This window comes from Nyctibius grandis, chromosome 29 (genome assembly GCF_013368605.1).
Source record: "Nyctibius grandis isolate bNycGra1 chromosome 29, bNycGra1.pri, whole genome shotgun sequence".
NCBI classification, from domain to species: domain Eukaryota; kingdom Metazoa; phylum Chordata; class Aves; order Nyctibiiformes; family Nyctibiidae; genus Nyctibius; species Nyctibius grandis.
The window spans coordinates 2,816,610-2,843,593 of NC_090686.1; the positions used below are offsets into that span (position 1 = coordinate 2,816,610).

Here is a 26,984-nt window from a genome sequence, read left to right on the forward strand (position 1 = left end):
TTGCAGGAATCACACGTGCTTCAGAGCTGACTGAAATATCCCAGGTCATTTTTCATAATGCATATTTGCTTCCTTTATTTTTCCTTTCTTTAGACTTTGAAAATTTATATAGTACCAGTAATGGTTTTGAAAAGGTGCAAGAATGCAACCCACAGTAGGAAACAGAAACAGAGGCATTATTGCAGCCTCTTGTCTTACAGTGCTTATAATTTAAGCTTAGTGAAACATTTGTCTTATATTAGTAGCTAATTATAACCACATGTAAAATTTAACATCAATACCCAGGATTAAGTCCTGTTGCTTGATCCAGTTTGTTTAATTCCTTTGGGAGTATTCTAGAGAAAGGTGTTTTAGATAAGTGCACGCTGCTCATAACTTTAAAAATTCGCTATTAAAGGTGGCAAGTGCTATTTATTGATAGCCACAACTTCTTGTAAATAGTGGAACTTTACAGTCATGGGAATTCCCCTTCACTTTTTAAAATGCAGAATGATTAAATGGAACAGTTTCATTGCCCAAGTTCTGGGCTGTTATATATATTATTTACTAGGCTGTTAAATAGAAATCTCATTAATCTTTTATATACATATATATATATATAAAATATGGGCTGTACACTATGTCCAATACAGTGCTGCATTTTAGAATTATTTTGTTTCTGTAGACTCATAAGAGATCTGTAGGGGAAAAAAATGAGTAACTGTGGCTTGGAGATTGTTTTGGGAGATTATATTAGTTCTGCCCTGCTTCCTACTGAGTCAATAAGAAAAAATCCAAGGGGCAGAGCCAAGCTCTTCGATGAGACACTCGTGTTGCAAAGCTCTTTCGGTAACGAGGTCTCTGGTCACTGTCCGTTTTTAAGTTGCCTGAAGTACTGCGGAGGGAAATCTGAATTCTGGGATCTTGTGTGTTACAGATTGACCCAGCAGCTGGTACAGGACTGCTGACTGGCTCACCGAGCACCCCGGCCTTTGGGGGCCGCTGGATTTTTCCTGCCGACGCCGTGACGCCCGGTTGGGTACCCGCGAGCCGCAAAGCTGCTGTCCACGTGGACTGGTGCTGAAATCTCCCGTCCGGCTGCTGCCCGAGCCGCCCCAGCGAAGCCCAGAGACATGGCGACAAACGGAACAAAAGTGGCAGACGGACAGATCTCCACGGAAGTTGATGCTTCAATCACCAACGACAAGCCGAAAACCTTGGTAGTAAAAGTGCAGAAGAAGAAGACGGATCTTCCAGACCGAGATACTTGGAAAGGAAAATTTGACTTTCTTATGTCCTGTGTAGGTTATGCCATTGGCTTAGGGAACGTGTGGCGATTTCCATACCTTTGTGGCAAGAATGGTGGAGGTATGTTTGCTGTTTCATTCTTACAACCTCTGATATATTTGTATGTTAGAATTCACCATAAAAACTATCAGTAAAATAGAACTTGGGTTTAATAGCTTTTCCATCAGTATAGGTGTGTTTAGGTTTTGGGTTTTGCTTTTTTTCTTTCCACTTGTCCAGGAGGGTTGGAGCCATTTGGGAGTGTGATGCTCTGCTTTGAGGTCTGCTCCAGAGTTTATTCTAACTTCTAGTTGGCAAGCACTCTTAAGTGACCATAAGGCATTAGAGCAGAACTAAAGCACATTGCCCTCCAGCCCTTCAGAGCCTTCTCTTTCGAACTGAGTTTTTGAGAGGATTGCATATGGCTTGTAATACTGCCTCTGAGCTTACCATGAAAGGTTAACTTCAGCTGGAAAGCAGCCAGTTCTGGTTAAAGCCTTTATGCTATCTGCATGCTCCTGTGATAGATAAAGGCAACAAAATGCACAGTCTTTTGGATTTCAGCTTTTTACTCAAACAGAAAATATTTAAATGATGAGGAGATGATTTTTCCCCTTATTTTCATCTCTTGAGATAGTGGTTCAGAAGTGTACATGTGCTTCCCACTTAATGTTTTGAAAAGTTACGCTTGAGAGGAAAAAAATGTGGGTGTCTATTTGTATATAAGAGGGATGGAAACAGTGGAAACTCAGTTGTGTTTTTCTCCACTGTAACAGACTTTTTCTTATTTCTTTTTAGGTGCATTCCTGATTCCCTATTTCCTTACATTAATTTTTGCTGGAGTGCCACTGTTTCTTTTGGAGTGTTCCCTTGGTCAGTATACATCTATAGGAGGCCTTGGAGTGTGGAAGCTTGCTCCAATGTTCAAAGGTGCAGTATGAATTTGGATTACTTTCCATTTGTTTCCAAGTTGCACAAAGTGACAGGGCAAGAATGTTTCTTTATGCCTTCATACTTTTACTTAAACCATAATTTCCTACAGAAACCCGTAATTAACTGACAATTTTGAAACACACTAGGGTATTATTGATTCCCCATTAAAAACAACAAGAGTTAGGCATTAGAATCTCAACAAACTTATTTTTGAACATCAAAAACTTCAGTTTTTTGTTAGGAACATTTCAAGACTGTTCACAGTAGCATATTAAATCTAGCAATAGTTGTCTGAACAGGTATGGAACTTTGTTCAGAGCAATTTGGTAAACATTGTTTCTGTTTGAGGTCACAGAGGTTTGTATCTCCTGTTCTTTGTTGAAATTCAAAAGCCAGACTCTTCAAAAATGGCAATTTCATGCTGAATTGCTCAAGACAAGATCACTCCATACTTAGATTTTTAGCTAGTTTGAGCTTTCTCATTGCTAGAAGCTCAAGGTTTTATTCTAGATTAATCTAGATTTTTAATCTAGATTCTGCATACACCTACAAACCTCACAAACTGTGCTTTTCACCCTCTAATCCCAAATCCTTTGACACTTATGAGCTCCTGAGCTGACATCTGGACCAGTAGAGGAGCAAGTTACACATTGAGTTATAAATTACTTCACACACTAGGACTGACAATTAGCATAGAGTGAGCTAATAGTTTGCTTGGAGTGGATTTTGTTCTAGGGAATTTTTTGTTATGAAAACCCAGAGAGATTAAAATGTTTCTCACAGGTAAGTATTTCAACTTTGCTCGAGTTCCTGCTTTGGTAGGGGGCACAATGCAAAGTATAGACCTTGCTTTGCATTGTCTGATTATTTGGAGCACTTCCTCCTGTTTAGTGTCACCAGCCTGAATATTTTAAAATAACCCTGAAGTCTCCATGTGGAGTAGAAGAGCAGACATTCTCATTGTGGAACACCTGACATGTCTTTAGTCTGAGATGACATAATAGCATTATACAAAGCATCAAGCACTTTGATCAGTGCACTCAATGGCTAGCTGGCCTTATACTGAATTTGTGTGCATCTGCCAGAAGGTTCTGTGGGACTGCTGTTTCAAGAACGAGCTGATTTAGCTCTTTTCCCTGGAAGTAAAAAATGCCTGTAAAATCCCAGCAGCAGCAGATGTGATGGCTTACTGCAACACACATACAGAACCGGGCACTAAGATTAAATTTATGGACGACTGAACTATCGCCCAAATTAGTGACCTTTTTATAATGGTAATTCTCAAATTTTCACCCAGCTTCTATGAAATTTGGTAAATGGTATCTGCCCCGTATGTTGTGTTTGTCCTGAACTGCAGCTCTTCAACTGACACTTGCACAGACATTACTGAAGGTCACCTTCTTTTGTATCTTTTTGTTTTCTTTACAGGTGTGGGACTAGCTGCTGCAGTCCTTTCCTTTTGGCTAAATATTTACTACATTGTGATTATTTCGTGGGCCATATACTACCTGTATAATTCCTTTACTACTGTAAGTGTGTGTGTTGGAGGGGGGGTTGGAGTTGTTTGTTAAATGTAAGGCAAAGTGATGTATAGGTAGCGGGTTAATCCGTCTCACTGTAAAGTTGTGAGGTTAACACAAAATGCATAGAAATCAGTAGGATAAGCTATTTCTTACTAAAGGAAAACTATTTTGTAAAAATCCCTTTTTTTTTTTTTCTTTTTTTTTCCTCCACAAGAAATGTTGAATAGAACACTGTGAGGAAAATATGTTTCAAGAATGCCAGTGGAGAAACATAATAATAGGTTATTTTGGAGCCACAGGCTCCAAATTTATTTAAATTTCCTCATCTTCAGAGCCACAGCTCTTTCATCTGTGCTCTTTAATCGCAAGCATGCCTACTTGCTCCTCTGCTTACCTGCCAGGCAGCAGCAAGGCATGCTCAGGCTTCGGACTCCTTGTCCTGGCAATGCTGACGAGTACTAAGCAGCCCTTTGCCTTTGAGCCTACAGGCCAGTCATTCCTCTGAGAAAAATTCTAGTGTATAACTGATTTTTTTTCTTCAACAGCAGCCACACAAATATTAATTCTTTGGGAAATAGTATCATTGCAATGTGTTTTCCTAGTGGAGGGGTTATTAAAGAAATCCCTGTGAAACGGAAGGTCTGTGATTTTATTAGCTCTGAACTTCCATTCATTGTTGTTATTTTTGCTTTGTTTTCTTTCCTTTTAACTTTAACTGCCTTTTTTTTCCCCCTCAAGGATGATTCATCAGCTGAGTAGGTCTTGTCTGTTTTGTGGGTTTTGGCCATCTGAGGAAGCGTTCGTACATAAGTTTCAATAATTAATGCATTATTGTTCAATTGTTGTCTCCTCTACAAATTTTGTTCATGCTTGCTTGTTCTCAGCTTTAAAGAATTGTCCCTTGACCAAATTTGGATTCATTACTGTCTGGGAGTGACGTGATCATTTCTTTTTTTTTTTGTTATCCTCCGATTTGTTATTGCTGTGAAAGGTCAGTCATAGCCTGGAAGTGGTGCACTGGCCCACATCAGATGAATATTGACTTCTAATTCCCTTGAAGCCTCTTATCCTTCTGTTTAAAACATACAGTACCCTGATACAACATTTTCTGTGAGAGGATTTTCCAAGATTGGCCATCAGAAGAATATCTAATTTGTATTTAAATGAGATTCATTCTAATGGATATTATGTGGAAACAGGTTCTGCATCTCAGTACTTCTGAAATATAACTTAATATAATGGACACATGTAGAAAATGCATGTAGAAAACAGAAAGTTTACATTTAATTGTCCCCTGACCTGAGGAGAAAAGGGAAATCTCTGATCAATAACCATCAAGCCTTTATTACCTCTAGTGCAACAAGAGGGAGCAGGGCCTCCAGGAGGTCCTTTCTGCTGCCCTTGTTTCTTGTAGTGCGCTCAGTATACACTCACATGCTGAGAGGTGTATCAGGCTCCAAAGCATTTGGGCTGATATATTAAAGAAAGGAAGAAGTATTTTCACCTCTGATTCACACAATTGATATGAAATTAAATAACTTTTGTGGCAGACATGCACCCCAGGGAGATCAGTGCACTGCAGAACTCAAAGTATATTAGTTCTCTGCTCGGCTGTCGTTTCTAGTAAAGAGACAGATACCTGAGGTAATGCTTACTTAAGTGGTGACTGTTTAGGTTTTTCTCTCTCTCTTTCTTAAACAGACTCTTCCTTGGAAACACTGTGAGAACCCCTGGAACACTGACCGCTGCTTCTCCAATTATACCTTAGCAAACACCACCAACATGACGAGTGCCGTGGTCGAATTCTGGGAGTAAGCTGATAATTTTTCTCTGTATCATTCCTGTGCATATGCAAGGATCAGCTTGTTATCACTCATATGCTATCTTCTGAATTAGTTGTCAAATACACCATTCTGTTGGCTCATTCTAGGCGCAACATGCACCAAATGACTGATGGATTGGAAAAACCAGGGCAAATCCGATGGCCGCTAGCAATTACTCTAGCAATTGCCTGGATTCTGGTGTATTTTTGTATCTGGAAGGGGGTAGGCTGGACCGGAAAGGTAAGATTAAAAAGTACTGTAAATATATTTCAATTAAAAATGCCCATTTTACTCAAATATTCTGAAAATTCTTGAGGTAAGAGGCACTGGGGATAGTTTTGCTGGAATAGCTCTGTGATGTATTTCATTTCCATCTTTCTTGAACTGATACAACACTGTGTTTTTGAAAGAGCTGGCTCCTCTGTAGCTATCTCTGACCACAGTCTTGGATGATATGTTCACTTATAGACTTCTTGGCTTTGCCAGGTATAAAATTGCCTAAAAATATATCTGCTTCTTTCTGGGATGGATATTCTAGCTAGTTTGGATAGCAACAGGGTGAGGATGCAGTGTTTTGGCTTCAGTGAGTAGCATACATTTATTGCACAGCTCTTGCTGGACTTAGGTATGTAATTAAGTGTCGAAGCTGTATTGCATATAAAAGTTACTCCCTCCTTTTCCTCATGCTAAAGGAGAGCCATAAGTGGTTCTTACCATGGGCACGCTTGCTTGCTATGCTGCTTGGAGTTTGGCTGGTTTCTGAGTGCAAACTAGAATTTACTAATGAATTAAAGGAAATTATATTACTGACAGACCTCTCTCCAGGAATGAAAGGGCAACAGCATCTGACATTGGCATATACCTCTCCCTCTCCCCCAAATGGCAGGAAGAAATCTTAGGGAAATGAAATGCCACAGCCACGAGGCCTGGTGGCAACTGAAGGCTTGGGTTATAAGGCCTCAGGCCTGGTGTAGAGGACTAGGATTCTTTCACACTGAAAGAATGAATTGTTAACTTTTGACAAGATAGTTGTAACTGTGACCTACTTCAAGCTGCATGTTGAACATGGCCTAGTTGAGCTCAGACCAAACCATTTCATTTCTCCTGTCTGCAAAGAAGGTGGCAAGAAAGGACTGACTGTTTTTTTTTGGAGTCTGACTTCACAGTGTCTTTTTTATAAGGCTTTTGAAAAGGCAAGAGAGCAGGATCCCGTGGGACAATTCTGTCATGTCATAGGGGAGGAGAGAGTGTTAAAAATACAGAAGCAGCTGTCTGAGAGCAGGATAATAATCTAACAGGTGTTGTTCTACAAGCAGGACAGGAGTACTAGAACCTTGTGCTTTAGGGAGCTCCCCTTGTTGAATGCAAAAAAAACCAAAAGCATGAGCCCCTCGTGCAAAAACATCCTAGTCCACTAAATTCCACCTTCAGGAAAGTCAGCAACAGCCACCTGCCTTGTAGACATGGTGTTTAGGGCATTCTGCAGTAGGGACTCCCCTTTCCTCACCAAGCTTTTCCAGTGCTTCAGTTTTAAAAGTCAGCTGCAGTTGCCGCTACAGTATTTTTGGGGAGCAAATATTTTCTGCAGTGTTAACAAGCACAGATCGTTCTTCCTTCCACACTTACGATGTCTTGTTTCTTCACATCAGGTGGTATATTTCTCTGCTACTTATCCCTATGTTATGCTGCTTATCTTGTTCTTCCGTGGTGTAACACTGCCTGGAGCAAAGGAAGGCATTTTATTCTATATAACACCCAACTTCAGTAAGCTTTCAGACTCTGAGGTAAATATTCAATCCTTGTAAACCAAAGTTTCACTGCTAACTGTTCACCTTTCAGACATATGACCTGCTCCTCAAGTGCAGAAACAGATTTTTTAAAAAATTATTTCCTGCAATCAGGTTTGGCTGGATGCTGCCACACAGATTTTCTTCTCCTATGGTTTGGGTCTTGGCTCACTGATTGCCCTTGGAAGTTACAACCCCTTCCACAATAATGTTTACAGGTAAGCAGATGACTGCACGTATTACAGTGGCACTTTCCTGTCTCAGCTGGAGCTGGATTCTGTCTTTCTGTGTCCTATATCTTTAAAATAAAGTGTAGTCTCGGATCTGAATATTAAAGGTTATATCTAACTAGGAGTGAGATGTATAACTGCATTTACACTAATGGGAGAGACAGCATGACTTGTCCAGCATGAAGTGGAACCCAAACTGTGAATCCTAAGTCATGAAATCTTTTCCCAGGAAAAAAGGGTAATACACTGATGAACAGTAGCATTGCTTTACCTACTGCTTAAACCACCTTACCTTTATTTCAGGGACTCCATCATAGTGTGCTGCATAAACTCATGCACAAGTATGTTTGCTGGCTTTGTCATCTTCTCCATTGTGGGATTCATGGCGAATGTCACAAAGAGGCCTATTGCAGATGTTGCAGCGTCAGGTATCTGATATATTTTTCTCTGAGTTGTTCAGTGGCATCCGTTATTTTTTGTTTGTACGTTGTACCCAACTGCTTCGTGTAATTGTTCCAAATCTCTCCCTCAAAACATTCCTCAGCTCCCTGTCGTTTTGGTCGCCCTTACTGATTGCAAAGGGGAGAGCATTGTTTCACACCTCTCAAGGCAGCGCCAGCAAAATCACTTCACGTCGAGCAGCCTGCCTGCCTGCCTCTGCAACCTTTGGTGTGGAGAGCGTCAGCCAGAGGCTCGTCTTGGGCTCACGCAATGAATGCTAATGAGCACTGCCTACAGGGAGTGCAGTTACAAGAGGTGGCAGCACAGTTTGCTGCTGCAGTGCTTAGCTGTGACATCAGAGTATGAGCCTTTTGCTAGTGAAATTATAAAAAGCAAACTGAAGGGAGGAATGATGGTCATTATGTTTTTGGAGCCTATATGTGCAAATTCAGTTAGGTTTTTAAATACTTTTTACGGTTTCTTGAGGTTAAGCCCTTTGAGGCAGACCCATTTCTCACCTGTTCAGACCTACAGCTATCACCCAGTTTTATGGGACCCTTTATTACGAAAGTCATTTTACTTAGGGCAGTAAGATCACCATGGAAGAATTCTGCAATTCTTTGCAGTTCCTTGTTTGTCTTCCAGATGAAAAAGCTTAAAGCAGCAGAGCAGATGGCTGCCCTGCCCCAGCTGGTGTACCAGACACTCATTTAGCAGTTCTGGCCACAGGGAGGGATCCGATAACTGAAAGCTTGGTTGGAAGTCACTGGTGGACAAAATATGTCTTATTATACTAGCAAATGTATATTCCCTTAGTTAGAAAAGCAGAGAATTTAAGCCCTAAAAATAATCTTCACTAAACTACACATAAAGAGAAATTACCACAACAATTATGCTGGCATACACTGTTGTCAAAAATGCTCTGGAAAGTCAGTGGTGTGTGAAATAAGCTGCTTGGATTTATGTATTTGATACAGATGTAACTATATAAAGACAACACCTGCAAATAGAACAATATTTTTATATCATATTAAGCTCCTAAATACATTTTAAGGTAACTAAGACAATAGACTTTTCAAAGATGCACGTGACCTCCTGTGGTCAGGAATTGCAAAGGATATTTGGCAATCTGACCTTTTAATTAAGGCTTCTTTTTCTCCTCTCAAGCTCAGAAAGCGAGGCGTTATTTTAGCATCATGAGACATGCTGTTTTGAGCTCTCTTATACAGCTTTGTACAACAGTATTATGAAAAGCTGCAGCTGCATTTTGGTGGAATGTGTGACAGAGTAAGATTAAGAACACTTAAGTTTATTTTGCTTTTACTACTGCCATTTGGAAGGCATTCCACTCATATCTGCTAGTGAATAATTGTTTCAAAACCTGCAGTGCATTTACTTTGACAGCTCAGGTGTCTAATGCCAGTCCTTGCTTCACTGGCTTGAAAGCTGTCTGTGTCCAACCAGTTGTCACAGGCAGACTTTTAATGAACACTAAAAAACCCCATACCCCCCTTAGGTGAGGCACACTGATTTTATTTTTGTGATTATTTAGTTTGCTACAGGTTTCCCTCTTAACCTGACACCAGCTGGTTTCCTGCTATGCTATGACAACAAAAAAACTCCTTTTTTAATAAGAATTTATATTCCCTTTCCAAGACTATGCCCCCATCAGCAGTTAGTAGGAATATAAATGAAAAGGTTTGCTTGTTTACAACTACATAGTTTATTAAATGTGTGATTTAAGATAATTAATGGAATGGAATAGCAGATACTGGAATACTGTAAGTACTGGAAAGTGTCCTCTCCATTTCTGAGCTGGCTTTTTTTCTCTTCTGAACTGCTTGGTGCAAAGCAGAAGATTACAGCTACCGATAGCTACTTGAGAGAGAGAGAAAGCTGATGTACCTGAAGATGTAACCCTAGCGAAGGGTAACATTCCCTGTCTTTGCTATACAAAGGTGTCTCTCAGGAGCAGCTTCTGGACTGCATCGAGTATTTTGCTTGGTTGGGTGGTTGGTTTCAGGGTTTGGGGTTTTTTGTTTTGGTTGGTTCATTTTAAAAGCAAGATACAAGCATTGACTTCTTGGTCAGCGAGCACTGATTAAGCTGAAATCCCTGGTCAGATGCTGCATCCATGGCTGAGTCATACAGATAAACCTAAAACCTGTGCATCAACGGGAGCAAATCATCACAACACCCACTCAATCACATTGACATTTTCTCTCCTGTTTCTCCTACCAGGCCCTGGACTGGCATTCCTAGCTTATCCAGAAGCAGTGACACAGTTACCAATTTCTCCTTTATGGGCAATACTGTTCTTCTCCATGTTGCTTATGCTCGGAATTGACAGTCAGGTAAAACTGGTGTAAAAATTAATAACGAAAACAAATTTTCTGCACTGTGGTGCATTCTTCCCTGCCAGCTGTTAGTGGTGCAGAACGGTTTCTGGAATAATCAGATAAATAATAGGAGCTACTAAGGAGAGGAAAGACTAAGAGGTTCAAGGAGCCTGGGAGAGTCAAAAACTGCTGATAAGACACTTCTGCTTTTTCATGACCTGTTGGAAGCATACACAAAATGTGCAGAAAATTTATTCTGCAGACAACAGGAACTTTCTTTGAAATCTTAACCATTCAGTCCTAGTATTAAAAATACCTTTGCAGCGTTCATCAGTGTAGGATGATATACTTTACAAGGTTTAGATGCCACAAACATTTCTGAAAGGCGACTTCAGAACTTACCACATGGAGCAAAAAGTCGCAGCACACATTTTAAGCCTATGAAGGCCAGGAGCAAATTCGGGAGGCAGTAGGCTCGTTACTGAGGACACTCTGTGTCTTAGTGTGTTCTGAATTCACTCCCCAGTGGTAAGGGTCAGGACTTTAATTGGTTCAGGCCTTAGCTAAGAGTTATAGATGGTATCTGACAACTGGAAATTAATGGGAAGGCACAACCTAGAGGTTTTGCAATCCAAATAACATATTCTCCAGAGTTACTGTCTAGATTAAATAATTAAATAATGAAATAATTAAGTCATGCAATCATTAAAAAGTGTTTATTGCAAAACAAACAGAAAAGCACACAGAACAAGAAGCAGCACTTTACATGCTAGCAAGGACTATGTCCAACAAAAGCATTCATTGATCAGTGATTATTTTAATACAGATAGCAAGTACATTGTAAGCACTAAAGAGAGCACCCTGTCTTATTTTGCAAAGTGTACTTCGAGGACTTTGTCAGGGAAGTGCCTTCTGCCTGCTGAAATGTTTGGTCTTTTGTATGTGACCCATCATAGGCAGATGTGTTACCCTACTCGCAGTCAGTTGCAGTTGTCAAACCAGCACCTTACAGCCTTCAGCACAGTCTTCACAGCACATAAAGGAACACGAGAATTACTGGCTTAGGACTGTACTAGTCTTGCAGTAGAGAAAATGCATCATTTTCTATAAATCCAAGCTGCCTTCAGCCTGTGAAGCAAAATACAAAAAAGAGCAAGAGGGCATTTCATCCTGCAACAGGACAGGAAGCTGGAAATGTATGTTTTCTGTTTCTTTGTTTTTCAGTAAGCTTCAGGCTTGACATTAAAAGCTATTGCTCAGTCTGGGGGGAAACTACTGTGAAATTAATTGGGTCAAAAATATTCTTGAAAGAACTTGTCTCTAGGCAACTAACAGCTGCAGAAGGTAGTCTAATATTATTAAAAAGAATATATATCTTCAGGCTGCAACGCTTTCTTCGTTTTCTGTCTATCAGTGAAACATTTAATATGCTATAATTTATAGGAACTGTAACTATTGGTTAAATTCCGATTGCACTGCTGGAAATTAATAAAACTTCACATACATTCTGTTTTTCATTATTTCTGCTGTCATAATGATAACGTTTAGTTTGAATATATACATACAGAAAAAATCTGAAGTGTGGCCATGCTTTCCATTTGCAGGACCACATCCTCAGCAAAAATCTTTTCTGGGGATATAAAAAGTATTTGATTTATTACATATGAGAATCAATCTTGTGTCTTTAACCTTCACCCTGAAGCACTAATCTGATTACACTTTGTGTCTATTGGATTTCATGTATGTGAGTAAATCACAGAAAGAAGTGTAAGTTTTTGAAGGATCTAGGGGTCAAAGCCTTCAACTGTAGGTATTTCGTCTTCTATCACAAGAATGAGCACTTTCTGTTCATAAAGTGCATGTTATAGTTCATAGTTTGGAATTTTGAGTGTTTTTCTAGCTGGAAATCTTTTTTGCACAGGTCTTTTTAGACAGAAATAAGGATATTCAGAAGCACTGCTTCCTCTGAAGTCAAGTGAATTTTCATGTACCATGTAATGGATGCAGCCTTAGGCCAGTGATGAGTAGTATTGAAAACTCCTCCCCTAAATGTAATGCTGCTGTTGCAGTGCATTGCATTGTATTTTATTTCTAACTTGACTTGCAGTTCTGCACTGTGGAAGGATTCATAACAGCTTTGGTGGATGAATTTCCGAAGTTACTGCGCAATCGAAGAGAGATCTTCATTGCTGTTGTATGCATTGTCTCCTATCTGATAGGGCTGTCCAATATTACTCAGGTATGTTCTGTAGAAGAATGGGATCTTCTGTCTGACATACAGCATGGGTTTTATTTCCCCCTTCCCTTGCTCCACCCAGGAATCATTGCAAACCATCGAAGTGGCAGGGATCTGTCACCACCACGACCTAAAGACTTCAGGCAGCAGGCATTAACTTATAAGTGTAAATCGTCTGTAGTCTGTGGGTGCAGTTTGTCCTACTTCATGGTTCAGGTGACAAGAGAATACTCATCTCTACAGTCTGTCTTACAGTCTGACAAGTGGTAGCTAGGGGCGTTCTCCCTCGCCTCCTGTGATCTACTAGGTTGCAAACTATTTGAGGGAAATGATTGAATTATTGGACAAAAAGGAATAAAGTGAAATTAAGCCAATTAATGGAATTCTAGAAGTAATCTAATTTTTGTCAGTATTGACCTCAATCATTATAAGACTTTAACCTGTTAACTTTAATTAATTTACATTAATATGTCCCTAACCTATTCACCACTGTTAGTTTGTAGCCTGTATTTTAATCTATCTTGAAATTGGAGTCCTTACTATTTATGTTAACACTTCCTTCTCATATCTTTTAGGGTGGAATCTATGTGTTTAAGCTTTTTGACTACTACTCTGCCAGTGGAATGAGTCTCTTGTTCCTTGTATTCTTTGAGTGCATCTCGATATCCTGGTGCTACGGTAAACAATATATTTTTTTTTTTCATAAATTTTGCACATCATAAAGATACTTCATCTACTGATTTGTTCTTTGGTGTGTGCACATGCTGAGGATGGAACTGAAATCAGCCTTGTTTTATATGCATGTAATTCCACTGACAACAAAATTGGCTTGTGCAAGGTACTCCTGCCTCTTTAAAACACCCTGTGTATAAGCCTGGAAGTCAGTAGATGCCAAGTGTTTCAGGAATACTACACAGGTGACATCTCCATGATTTTCCTGTCCCACTTCCTTGGAAAGCCTGGACCTTCAGAGGTGTTAGGTACTGCTGTTCTCAGTGTAATGACTTAGGTCTTCTGGACTTCATAATGTTTTGTTTCCAGAAGCGACTCTGTCACTCTAGGATCTTGGTCAGTTCTGTCTTCCATAATTCCCCCAGAATATCCAGAAGTCTGGACTGACGAGCTCTAGGTATAAAGATCAATGAGGATGTATCATATTCCTGCCAGAGCATTTGTGCGCTTGACCTTAGCTCTGTGTTCGTTAGCCCAAGGACCTGCTCCCATGATTACTAAGGCACTTCAGCTTCTGTAACAGAACGGATTCACAGCTAGATAACGGGAGTCTTTCTGCTGGCTTTTAATGGGCTTAAGAGGATGGAACAGCATTTTATAGGGGAGAGATACTGCATATGAATCCAGCAAATGCGAATGGAAAAATACACCAGCTAAATAATGAAAACATCAAATACAAAGTTATAAATAATATGATAGACACGCCTTTTAGAAGATGATGGTGCTGGTGGGTAACAGCAGCAGCAGAAGGGCTGCTCTTCCATTTCATACGCAGTTCTGCATGTATCTGGTGTGCATACAGCCATACAGAGTGACGCTGGTTAACGCTAGGATGGATTTTTTTTTTTAATTTAACTTGTAAAATAGCATTCTAAATCTCTCATTCTAATAAGACTTAGAGTTGAAATTAACCCAGGGCAATTTATTGCATCTGACCTTCAGATGTACAGACTTCCTTAGCCTTTGCACGGGAATAAGCTTGCTGGTCGCTAATTAATTAACTATGATGTGGAAGAATGAGAACAAATGATTCTTGGTGCTTCTGAGTTTGCACATTTCTTTCCCATTCAGATAGACAAAAAGTTCTGTTGGGGTCTGTATAGAGCTTCCAAATATACCTCCTCATTTATGACAGTGTCCCTCAAGACCACCGAGCTTTCAGTTGAATCACTTATCTGATATGTTTCTATACTGTTTCTTGTTTCTGTATTTAGGTGTTAATAGATTTTATGACAACATCCAAGAGATGGTGGGATACAGACCCTGCATCTGGTGGAAACTCTGCTGGTCGTTTTTCACTCCTATCATTGTGGCAGTAAGGAACAAACTTTTATTATATGATTCACAGGATTTAAATGAGGTGGCCTATGTACGGCAGCGGTGTCATTGCCACCCCCACAGGTTCATGATGACTCTGACCTCAGTCCTTTTTTAAGGATTTGAGCAATTCAATTTAAGGCAATAGGCAAAAGCCAGTGTCATTAGAGGAAGCCTGTGCCCTAAGAAAAGAAGCCTTGTGCAATTTCAGGATTTGTATTAGTCCTCTGGAAACGGTAATTAGTCAAGAGTTTGACTGGCAGAGATAGAAAGCTGTAAGAAACAAATTTTGACCATTTCTTTTATTCTTACATAAAATGTAGCAAGCTTGCTAAAGTCTAAATTTTCCATAGCCACAAAAATGCCCACATTTTGTGAACTGAATTCCTTCACAGGCACTAGTCTGGTACAGACGAGCAGTATAAACTGATGTTCTTTCTCATGGGATTCTGTGGAATATATTACCCAGTTTACACTACATTGCTACTGTTTTTTCTGGCAAACCTTGCAAGGATTTTGTGCACTGGAAGCCACAGAACAGTCTTTTCCTGCTTCTAAACTTTATCCACTTAAACCCATACAGTACATTTTAAAATAATAAGCAAAGAAATGTAAATTTACTACACAAAATATAGTCAACCCAGATGCAATATAAAAAGTAGAGACACACATGACACAATACTTCTCACTCACTGATGTTTCTCTGGTATTCCCATATAAGTAGCCATAGAAAAGCAAACAAAGAGCACTAAAGAGAAGCACAGAAATGTGTTTATATTGAGGGTTCCTTGAGTCATCTCCACCCAGATGAAGGCGGCTTTCATTTTTCTGAAGTGTTCAGGAAGGTGTGAAAAATGAATTTTGTTTATTTTAGGGGTATAGTAGGAAGATGACCAACATCATTGTATATAAAACTTACCAGATTTCTCCTGTCTTGTAAAGTCTCCAACAGAATTTGTTGTCCAGTGCACGTTCAGAGGTGGTGATGATGTGCTAATAAAACCTGCCTCTCTGCATTCTCCTCTCTGGGAATATGTTCTGCACGAGGCCTGAGCCTGGGATCAGAATGAGCTTCCTTCTTTGCTGGCTCAGTTTAGCAGGCTTCCCTGCTGCAGGCTGGTTTAGACATTTGAAACAGGCCAGGATAGGAATCTTCCTTGGGGACTTAAAGGAAAAAATACCATGTTTGCAGGTCCTCTGTCTGAAAGCAACACAAAAGCTGCTGATCAATGGTACAGTATACGTGTGTATGCAGGTATTATTCCCCAGGACCCCCATCTTTCCCAATAGCCCCCTCCCCTCTGATTTTGTGCAGGTTATCTGAGGACTCTACTAGTACCAGTGGATTCCCCGTACCAGCATACCTGGATAATCTGAGATACAGGTTATGTATGTGAAAACATAGTGTTAACTTGAAACATTCAGATTAATTTTGGTAAGAAGCTTCTTGGGAAACTGTCTCCTCATCTCTTGTTATTGAAAAATTCAAAGTGGTTTTTGAATTTCATAGGGTAAGATCTGTTACACAGACAAATCTGTAGCCATTTACTGGACTGCAGGTTCCATTCTGCCTGCCCTCATTTCCCATTATGCGGTTGTTCAGAGGATCTGAACAGTATCAAAGCCTCTGGGCCAAGCACTCTTAGGTGGTGACATTAGAGAGGTCAGTGCGGAGCCAGGCTTTAAAGAACGTCTCTTATTCAGAGCCTCTAGGAGTCTGTTGCTGACCAGTACAGCAGAGCTGTACTGATACTATTACTCCAATAAGAAAGTTAGTAGAAACAAACAAACAACTTCACATTTCAGAATTACAGTTCAGTTATTTACACGTTCCCACACTAGAGGTTAAGCCAGCGGGGAATCAGTTGGTGCCGTGGGCTGACATTTGCCTGTTTGCTGCAACCTCCATGTGGAACACTGACCTGCAGGCCCCATCTGCAAGCTAGTGACCAAAGGAACCCCGTTCTCCTTGCCTGGATGGAAAGGCAGGCTGGAGGTCCAAGTCAATCCAGAAAAACTCTTGAACGCAGAACACACTGGAAATCTCATCCAAATCTTCTTTTCCGCTGTATTTTGCAGGGAGTATTTATCTTCAGTGCTGTCCAAATGACTCCTCTCACGATGGGAAGTTACGTTTTCCCAAAATGGGGCCAAGGGGTTGGCTGGTTCATGGCTTTGTCTTCTATGGTGCTGATACCAGGCTATATGGCATATATGTTTCTAACACTGAAAGGCTCCTTAAAACAGGTAAGTCTCTTTTTCCTGACCGTGTGAGACCTGTGCACGCTGATAAAAGATTGCTGGGCAGTTATTTTCTACTGTATATTTCCTGTGGCCTCACTTGCTCAGCCCAGTTATTTTGCATTGAGCTGAAAAACATAATAAGTACCAAACAGATGAAAGACAAGACAGTGTCTGTACCATCTGTTGTTAAACACAATTCACCGCATTAAATGTGGTCCTTATCTTCGGGCTTTGACAGCTCCAGACACTTTGCATCCCAGCTCCTGACACCTCGAAAACAAAGCAGCGGTTTACAAAATATGTAAATTTGTCCTTATTAAAGCAAGACATACTGTCATGTCTCAAGGCAGGTGATGCTCTAAGGAATTGGAGTCAAACTCTTAGGACTAAACCCACATAACTCTTGGTTTCCATGAGTCTGCTCACAGTGACCCTATTTAGCATCTCCCTGCAACGTGATCAAAGATGTGAGCTCCTGTTCTGCATCTGAGCCTTGTTCTGTTGCAGCTGAGAGAAAGCACATGGAAAATGTTGGGAGTGTATTTTATGATTATGCTGCACTTCTCTTTAGTCTTTATTTAAGGGCTTTCTGTGAACAGTTACTTCATGAAGAACATCAGAGGCCTTTTTCTCATTGCGTGGTGCTCTCAAGCCTCTCCCCGATTCCTTATTCCATTTGTTCAAAGGAGATGACCCTTCCCATGTGAGAGAGGCGTTGCGTGGCTTAAATCCTTTGTAAGGTCCTCAGAGAAATGCTGCTAAAGGAGTGTGAAATGTTAATGCCCGGTACACTGCTTAGTAATCACGTACAATTGCCATACTTACTTTTTTTTGGTCTGGGTGCATCCTCACTTTTCCCTCTCCAGCTGATAATCTCGTTCTGCGCGTAACAGACGCTTCTTCAGCACAAGTACCGAAACACGCATCTCTGTCCTCTGTGATTGGGGGAACCAAAGAGTGTCAAAAATAATTTGTCAGAATTTCTGGAATATTCTAAAATCAGCTGACAGAGCCATCTTTGCAAAGGGACAGATGACCTTAAGCAGAATTGACAAGTAATGCCTCACGAATTGCTCAGCTCTCGATCCAAATATTTGTCTTCAGCGAATTTTAAAAATGCTTCAAAGAAGTCTACAAAAAACCTTCTGTTCGTTTGTTTGGGTTTTTTCCCTTGCTTGTTCTTAGCTCCTACGTTTTGAATATCCTTCCCTTGTTCTTACGGAAACTTTTACGTCCAAATGGAGAATCGTTGCTCTGAAATATAGCTGCTTCTCGGGCAGAGTTGTGTAAGACCACAGTAAAAGTTCCTCATCTCAGTCTTGCTGTGGATTAGGGGCTCATTTTGGCAAGCATTGACAAATGCTCATTAGGTAAGAGGAGGAGCCTTTACCACTCACAGGCTTTGATGATCAAACCTGGGCTCTTTCTCGATATGAATGTGAGCTCGGCAGAGAGGCTTCGTGAATGGAGAACACGAAAGGACTAGGAAAGACAGAGCAGAAATAAAACAATCTTAAACACAAGTCTACCTGTTGTATCCTTGGAGGTGGCAGCTCCCAGAAGCTGCAGCCAATGCTCTCTAGTCCCTTCTGCTCCCTGGGGAGGTCACCGTCACGTCTGAGATCCAGCTTTGAGTCCCTGCTGCCCACTGCAAACCGGCAGCCTCTGTGCTTGCCCTGTGGGCTCGCAGCAGTCTCGCCTCACCTGCCCCACGCCGCAGTCTTCCCTTGTTTCTTGTCCCTGGGCACACTCAGTTGTTAACGGCTGGTGGCACACACATTTTGTGTGTGGTCTTGCAGCTCCTGCTGCCATGTTCAGAACGCAGCTAAAACTGGTTTTAGTCTACGTGACTTACTGCCTTCTTGGTCCCTTGGGCGATAGAATTTCTCATTTTAGCTCTAATGCCTAGACAGAAGTGCTTAGGGTTGCCTTTAAAAAATAAAACAGCAAGCTTAGAAACAGTTGTTTGACTGCCTCACATTTACTGTTGTTCTTTAAACAGCGCATCCAAGTAATGATTCAGCCAAGTGAAGACATCACTCACCCTGAAAACGGGCCAGACCAGGCCCAACAGAGCAACTCCGCAAACAAAGAAGCCTACATCTAAACTTCTGTGTTGTCAAAGTACCGATACCACTCCAGAAAAACAAAAAACATGGTTGAATATGACCACAAATTTATGTCTGAGAATATAATTACCTACCTCTAGTGGCAAAAAAAAAAAGGAAAAAAAAAAAAGAAAAAAAAGAACAAAGGTCATCTCCACTCGAAGGGAATCGCCATGGGTTGTTCAGCTGTCGGGAGTGTTTTGTGTTCTCTGGCAATCCACAGACTGTTAATGTTTTTATCCTTTCACAATAAGAGTTGCATATCTTGGAATTTGTAAATTGATGTGCCAAGACCTTTTTAATCTACCTTCTAGCACGACTATTTGAAGGTTTGTGCTGCTGGTTTTTAGTCGTTTATCAATATTTCTTACCACTGAATCCCAAGACTGTTATTTCTGACTTTGCAGGGGTAAGATTAAGTTTGGAATTGTTTTGTACAAAAGAATGAAGTATTTTGTAAACAAGTGATTTCCAGTGAAAAAGTCTGCCCTTAAAATTTGCTCCAGTTGAGGCCATTGGAAGGGGAAGAGACTCCCTTCAACTCCCAGTAGACGCAGCCTTTATAAACACACTCCTCGGGCTGTTCGGGGCAGTGCGGCGGGGAATGGCTGTAAAGGCTGGCTGGACTCGGCCTTTCAGGATAATTTTCAAACAAGATCATAAATTTCTTTAAAAATAGTTATACTGTTTCTTATAAAAAGAACAAGTATTTGTTAATCAATATGCCATGAATCACAGATGTTAGAGGCAAAAAAATGACTTCTAACTTTTTTTAGCAAAAGGAGAATATCCAAGAGCTCTTAAAGATTCCTGGGAGTAAAACAAATACAAAGTATTTGCAATTCAAGCTCAGAGTACTTGAGCTTTTATCACGCTGTTATTATTCTACTATTATTGCATTGCCACCAAAATAGAAACCAAAACAATGGCTTAAAGATTGAAGCTTATCCTTGTAGTTCTAATTTAGGGTTTAATTCATGACTGTTCTTTTTAACCTGTTAAAGGACTTTTAACAGTTTCTAATAAGCAAATTATGGATCGTTAGCACTTTGAAAACAGTTTTATTTTTATTTACCTATTCTTTGTGGTGATGAAGGCAGGAAGGAAAGCTACTTCAATAATATAAAAAAAACCTCCGCTCTGGGCTCAGTCTGCATTTGCCCCACAGCCGGAAAGCCCGTGCAGCTCCTGGAGGCTGTTCCCTGCGTGGCGAATGCAGCGGTGAGCCCGGGATGGTGTATCTCGTTTGGCAGCTATATGACAGGCACAAAGGATGAGGGAAAAGGCAGTAGTTGATGTTTGATTGTAAATGACTGTGAGAGAACCGTGCAATGAAACATGCTTTTCAGCAAATTTTTGTGCAACGTACAATGTTAGATAGCACAATTTATGTAGAACTACTCTGTGAAAAACATGTCAGCTGTGACTGTTGGGTTTTTCGTTGTTTTTGTCTGAAGGTGACAAACATGTTCTTGCAATAAGGTATTATTCTCAGAATGTCAAGCACATTATTGTAGAAATAATATATATATATAATACACATGTATTTCAATCTACGTCATAAAATCTCAGAGTACGTTTGGTAGATTCTAAACTGTTTCATACATAGATCAACTGTAAAGTATTATGGGATCTAAGCTACATCCTAAACAGCTAGAGCTGACATGCAAACGTCCTGTAAGTCTTTGGGATTTAGAGGAAAGCCGTCCATCCTACACCGCCACGACACATACGCATTATAATTGTGAATTTCATTAGACTAAGGATAAAAACTCCGACTTTCTCTTTATTGTTTAATGTAATTAAGTCCCATGTTGTTCTAAGAAAAATGCAGTATTTAATGTTTGATTGTAAACCATTCTGACAGATGTTTGACAGACCTGCTCTTTAGCAAAAAGCTGTACAAACGTATCATAGAGCACAAAATAGTGTCGTAGAACTACTGTGTGTAAACTGTGAATAGCTGTATCTTTTTTGTAGTACTTGCCCTAAAAAAAAAAGATTATTGTATGATCATATATGCTTTTTGCAATAAGGAAATATCTGAACACCAAGCAAATCTATCTCTATATAAAAATATATATGTAATATATACATATTCAAAAATATATACAGAGCCTGTTTAAAAGAGTACAGTATTATTTAGTAAATTGCAACCTGTTCTATGGACCAAATGTAAAATATTTATAAATTAAGATGCATTTTAAATGTCTATAAATGGTGTCATAATTAAAGCACGATTGTTATGTAAGTTTCCAAGAGTTTAGAGGAAAAAGAATAAAGGTTATATTATACATTAAATTCAGAATTTTGCAGTCTTTCCTTGGACAAAACTGTTTGTTATTTTCTGTGAAGCAAGTTCTAAATGTTTCATATATTTATATATGTATTAAAAAATATATCCTTTCAATATCAAAATGCTGTATCACACTTGTGATGTGTATAATTAATCCATCCTGCTCTTTCTATAATTCAGTTGGTGTGTGCATCCATTATCCAGGAAGCTTAAAAGGTGACAGTTCATAGCCCTGCCTGCCATCCCCCTGCTTCAGTGCTCCTGGAGGAAGGTGGCAGACCCTGAGCAGCACTAGAGAAAGGCCTGGATTTTAAATAAACCTTCCTCAGGTGCGTTTCTGCTGCTAGGTTGGGGTGAGAACTGCAGCACCTGAAGCCACTGCTTTCTGAAGAGCGTCCCATGCCAGGCTGAAGGCTGGGGGCTGGGGGAACGGGGAACAGGGGCCCTACACTGAACAGACAAATGACATGTTTCTACAAAAACAATAATTGTTCTCTGTATCAGCTGCCATGAAAGTTGCACAGCACCCTGCCTTGCATCTGCGTCCGTGCAATAATGCTCCTATGCTCTGAATTTAATTATCTAACTCTGAAATTGGAGCAGGACATCATGCTGGGAAAGAGTCTAAGCAATTTAGATTTAGATGATTAGAACTGAAAATGCTACTGATAGAAGCGTCTAGAATCATAGACTTCAAGTTCAAGATGCTGACCTTGGAAAGGAGCACTCCAATGTACAAGTACACGGAGAGGGCAGATCCTGCTCCTGCTTCTAAAAAAGGAAGGGCAGGAGCACGTAGGGAGGATCACAGATTGTTCTGGTAAAGGGGGGAAGGAGCAACTTTGATGTTTTTGAAATACAGAGGAAAATTTAGACAATCTTTAATGTCTAACGTTAGACCATCTTTAGTTCACGGGCATTACCTGTGTTCATGGCCTGCTGCTTTCACAATATATTGTAAGAAAAAGGATGAGAATTGCACTGGGGAGAAGCGGCCCCATTGTTCAGTGCTGGGTGGCTGTGAGGGGCAAAGGAGGGCTGAGGAAAAGGAACCCAGTTGAAGGCTATTGCGTTAGTGCTGTGATATTTCCATGTTCTCCTGGAGGAATTTGCTCTTGCCGCGTGCAGAAATCCTGACAGCAATTCAACAAGAAAAATGCAAATAAGGTCACTTCTTCCCTACAGGACTGCAAGATGCCCCGAGAGAAATCCATGTCCTTGCTCGTCAGGAGTATTAGTTCAGCTACATGGGCTTTTCTTCTAAAATAACACTATGTTGCTTTGGGGTTTTTTTTTGTTTGTTCTAAGCCTGATTATTTGTGGTTTGTTCTGCTCCGGCCACAGTAACATCACAATTAACTATTAAAATCACTCAGCTCCCACTGTTGGCTGGTTCTTGGGGGGGCTGGGTTGTAACCCAAAGGCACGGCTATGCATTCAGGTGCAGATGATCCCATGCTTACCTTAGCCTGGAGGTAAGCACAGGGCAGCTCTCGTGCCTGCCCACACCCCTCCATTGTCATACCCTCATTTGGCAGCTGCCATTGAACCCAGCAGGGAGCAGCAAAATGGGTTGCACTAAACCACTGGGACATTTCCAGCTTGGTCCCTTGCACTTCAGGACAGATTCCCAATGAAGAGGAGTCTGAAATCCCTTGTCTGGCTACCTACAAACACACCCACACAGACGTGATGAGGAAAGCAACACAAAAGCCTTATTTCCCAGGAATCTGAACGGATCAACTCAAAGCTAAGCGTGAGCTGCGGCAGCTGCCAACCAGCTGTAGCCGCTGCTCCTACCTTAGTGTTTGTGAGTTTGCCAACCTACCACAAATTATCCAGTTTCACTGCTCACTCATCAGAGCAAGAAGGAAGGCACCAGGCTTTATAGTCTAAAGGTTCTTTTTACTTTCCCCACTCCTTCTTTCCCAGCTTCTCTTCTCACACTGCTCAGGATCATAAATTGGGGGGGGAATGCCACCAGCAACAATGACAACAAAACCCCACCCCCCCAAAAAAAAACCAAAACAACCAAAGCGATGGCCCTGGAGGTACGGTGGTAACTTCTGCTCTACCTTCTGATCATCACCTGTATCTTCACTACTTCTTCCTCTCCCCTCCTGGCAGCCACAGTGACTGTGGAGCGGCGCTGACAGGAGGAGGTGTAATCCATGTCTGCAGACAGCCTAAGCAGCCCTTCAGCACACACATGGACAGAAAGCGATGACAAGGAAGAAGAACAGCAGTCAAGATTATCTTCATGACAAATGATGCTGACTGAATAAAAAGCTGTTTAAAATACAACAGATAAGAATAGGCTGGGAGGGAGGGGTTTACCCACGTACCATTTTTCCTGTTTGTTTTTTTTTTTTCTTCTAGTCTAAATATGCCTTACTCCCTCTCTTCTTCCTCCTATGAAGTAAAAAAAAAAACCACAAAACCAACAAAGGATCAGAGCACAAAGGGGAATTAAACAGGGTGAAGTGAAGCATACTATTAGTCCCCCCCACAGAGCTTAGTCTTTTAAGAAGCTGATGTAAGTATTGCCACTGCTCATTCCTACTGCTACAAGTTGAGGCCAGTCAATAATTCTGCCACTCTTTCCTGCTGACAGTTTCTGGCCAATGAGCAATTTTCTTCTATTTTTTTCACAGAAATCCAATTAATTTTTAGGCCTACAGAGCTGTATTGTTGTGTTTTGTTCTATTCTTCTGACCAAACACGTAGCATTAACTCAGGCAGCCCTGCAAGAGCTCACCATAGAAGTGTCCTTCAGCAGGTAGCTACAGCAGAAGGAACCAGTAACTCCCAGTTGCCAGCCCCTGTGCACATGGATAGGCACAGTTGCATACACACACACACGCACGTTCCCAGTGCATTCATTCAAGACTTGCCCCCTATTTTAAAGTTTATGAATTGGGGGGGCTGGGGGGGGAACTTACACTATTTCGCAACTTAACATTTGATTATTTTTTTCCCCTGGGTTTGTAAATGGTCTCACATTAAACTCAGTGGCAAATATGGTGTTATTCTTTTTGAATATCAAAGAGGCTGAAGTAATCCTGTGAGTTATTTGTGAGCTATAATGGTGCTAAATGTGTCCAACAATGACTAAGAGAAGGACAGGCTGGATCAGGCATTGTCACAAGGAAAAAGAATTCATGTATTTTTGCCAGTAATGGCGCTTTAGTCATGTTGGAATGGCTACCTTACATGTCTTTGGAGATAAGGAGCTGAGAGGTGTTTATAAACAGTTTAAAGTAACAGTGAGTAGGAAATAGCCAGAATGCACATGTTAAATTTGTGTCTGGAGTCTCCTCTATGTGTTACCAAACTGGATACCCACTTAGTGCTGGAAGGAGAATAAAATTGAATGGAACAAGTCACTGCCTTATTACATTACATCAATGCAATTTCTCTTCATTGTAATTATTCTAGAGCAATATCTAAACAAGCTTAACATTAAAAAAGAAAAAAAAAAAACACAAAGAGGCCAGTTTTAGTCTTCAAATAGCTCTTTCAGACACCACTGGCACTACCATATGCAAACATACAACTTCTACACCCTGATCCTCCCTGCAGATGGATATCTATTCCCTCCCCCACAATCAATTAAAATTAACTACAGCCAGTACAGGCAGGACTTTGACCCCCTGCTCGGGGCTGGCACCACGGCAGGAGCAGCAGCTTTCAACCAGCCGTCCCCAGGGCAGCCCCTCCGAGCAGCACCGGGGCGATCAGCGTCAGTGCCTGGGTGTGCCCAGGGTGCTGGGGTGGCCAGGGCGAGTCCTGCCGCGGTTCCTGCTGCCGGGGCTGTGCCCTGGGCATCGGCCCACGGGTCTCCTCTGGAGCTCCACAAGTAAACGTTCTGTCCCAATACGCTCAGCTGCTGAAGCAGGAACCCACTGAATGTTACCTTGTGGATATAAAGCTGTTTGGTATTGCAGGAATGGAAACAGCTACCCTGGACTGACCGAGGAGCATTTTGATGAAGATCTTTTATGAGTTAAACAATAAATCTCTCTCTGAATATAAGCCAGAGCGTCACATTGTGTTAGGGAATTATTTCTATGCCATTTCAGTTCATTGCACTGCACTGCAAATATTTCACTGAATAAATGACCAAAATAATTAATCAAAACACTGATGAGAAACACCAGCTCACACTGTAGGCAACTAACTTTGCCCTAAAAGTGACAGAGCTCAGCAGGCTTTTAACCTGCTCTGTACCAGCTGTCATAGAGCAGCAACACACGACCTTTACTGCTGCTCTTTCCCAGATTTATTCTTAGTCTAGGGGGGAATAAGGACGACCTTTCCCAGCCTGCTTGCTCCTGCTGTTAGCAAGCTGTATCGTGACAGAACTTGCCTGTCAGGAGCTGCTTCAAAATTACAAAACTAGACTCAGATTTTGGTTAAAAACCCACTGTACCTCAAGCCTCCTACATGACTTTTAGAGTAACTGAACCCCTCCTTCTATTATTTCACTTGCCACTGAAGACACTGAGCTTCCAACAACGGACCCCAATGATTGATCTGGTCCAATGTCCCACCCGAAATAAGAAGGTGCAAGCTGGGAACAAGCCAGAGCAGAAAGGTTCGTTCTTGCACAGCTGAATCATCACTGTCACAGCTTCTTTGTGGGAAAGGTCTGCAGGGTCATCACTGGAGAGTCATGAGGACGTGCAGAGAAATAGCTGGATTTGTGCTTGCCAAGGACTTTATCTTCTGTGTTGAATTGTTTCACGTCTATTATTAACTCACAGAATAACTGCCCGAGGTGGGGCTTTAGCAGTAAATATTACAGTGCACAACAGGCACACTAAGCTAAGAAGGATTGCCAGTAATTAAGATGTGCCAACAACGTGTCCTAGACCTTATTTCTGCCAGTGTCTCAAGTCAGCCAAGCCCACGCTTGCCAGGTGGCTCTCAGGACAGCAACAAGCACAGCAGCTGCTGCAGTGAAGATAAATACACTGACACCCCAGAACACACTGATACTCCTCTCTACCATTCCACGGTGTTAACGGGATGCTTTGTCTGATCACCTCGGCTCTATTCAGCCCTGCACAATTTTTCATTTCAAGAATGATGTATTAGAAAAGATAGTTCAAGGTTTCCAACCCTGATCAAATAAATGAGTGAAGGAGATACTGGTAAGCTCAAGCAATAAGTGAAATGTCAGCAAATGGTCCTTTTAAAGTGATAAAATAAAGAAAGAGAGAGAGAAAAAAAGAGAGAGAGAGAGATCTCAATCAGCTAACGAATGTGTTAACACAGATCTATTACAAATCCATACTATCTATATTGATCTATTATTCTAGTCTTTTTTCTTTTTTCTTTTTTTTTTAATATTTTTTTTTTTGACTGGGCAAGGCAAGGCAAAGAAAACAAGGGTGCACCATGAGCGGGATTTTATTTAACTGTTGGTGGAGGTTTTGGTGGGGGAAAAGACATAGATTTGAATGACTGCAATTAAATAATAAAATGCCAGCTTATAAGCAGACGGTATAACAAAACAAGTCTGGAGACCATTAAGGTACCAATCCACCTGCTTTTGCTGTTGGAGAATTGTACTTGTACTTAGTTCTGGCTTTCCAAGTTATTCCACTGTCAGCATGAAACATTGTGTATGTGTTGCTTTTAAGTCTCTCACTTTCACAAAAATCTTCCACAAATATGCTCAGAAAAGTTTTCTTAGTTCTTTAC

General features: G+C 40.9%; 1 protein-coding gene across 1 annotated transcript; it reads left to right on the top strand.

Moving 5' to 3' along the window:
• Window positions 1-1,112: 1,112 nt before the first annotated feature.
• SLC6A1 (solute carrier family 6 member 1) lies at window positions 1,113-19,005 on the top strand. Its single transcript, XM_068419780.1, has 14 exons — window positions 1,113-1,347; window positions 2,065-2,196; window positions 3,628-3,728; window positions 5,424-5,533; window positions 5,653-5,785; window positions 7,195-7,329; window positions 7,447-7,550; window positions 7,866-7,990; window positions 10,245-10,357; window positions 12,450-12,581; window positions 13,154-13,256; window positions 14,525-14,625; window positions 16,707-16,874; window positions 18,874-19,005. Exons 1-14 carry the CDS (start codon window positions 1,113-1,115, stop codon window positions 18,976-18,978), a joined length of 1,797 nt encoding a protein of 598 aa, XP_068275881.1. The 3' UTR covers window positions 18,979-19,005.
• Window positions 19,006-26,984: the final 7,979 nt, after the last annotated feature.

What these genes read in the sequence shown, in the direction of transcription:
- SLC6A1 (XM_068419780.1), top strand. Translation starts at nt 1,113, where the DNA reads ATGGCGACAAACGGAACAAAAGTGGCAGACGGACAGATCTCCACGGAA. An exon ending in TGCAGATGTTGCAGCGTCAG is followed by an intron (nt 7,991 to 10,244) that starts GTATCTGATATA and finishes TTCTCCTACCAG; the next exon opens with GCCCTGGACTGGCATTCCTA. An exon ending in GGCTGTCCAATATTACTCAG is followed by an intron (nt 12,582 to 13,153) that starts GTATGTTCTGTA and finishes CATATCTTTTAG; the next exon opens with GGTGGAATCTATGTGTTTAA.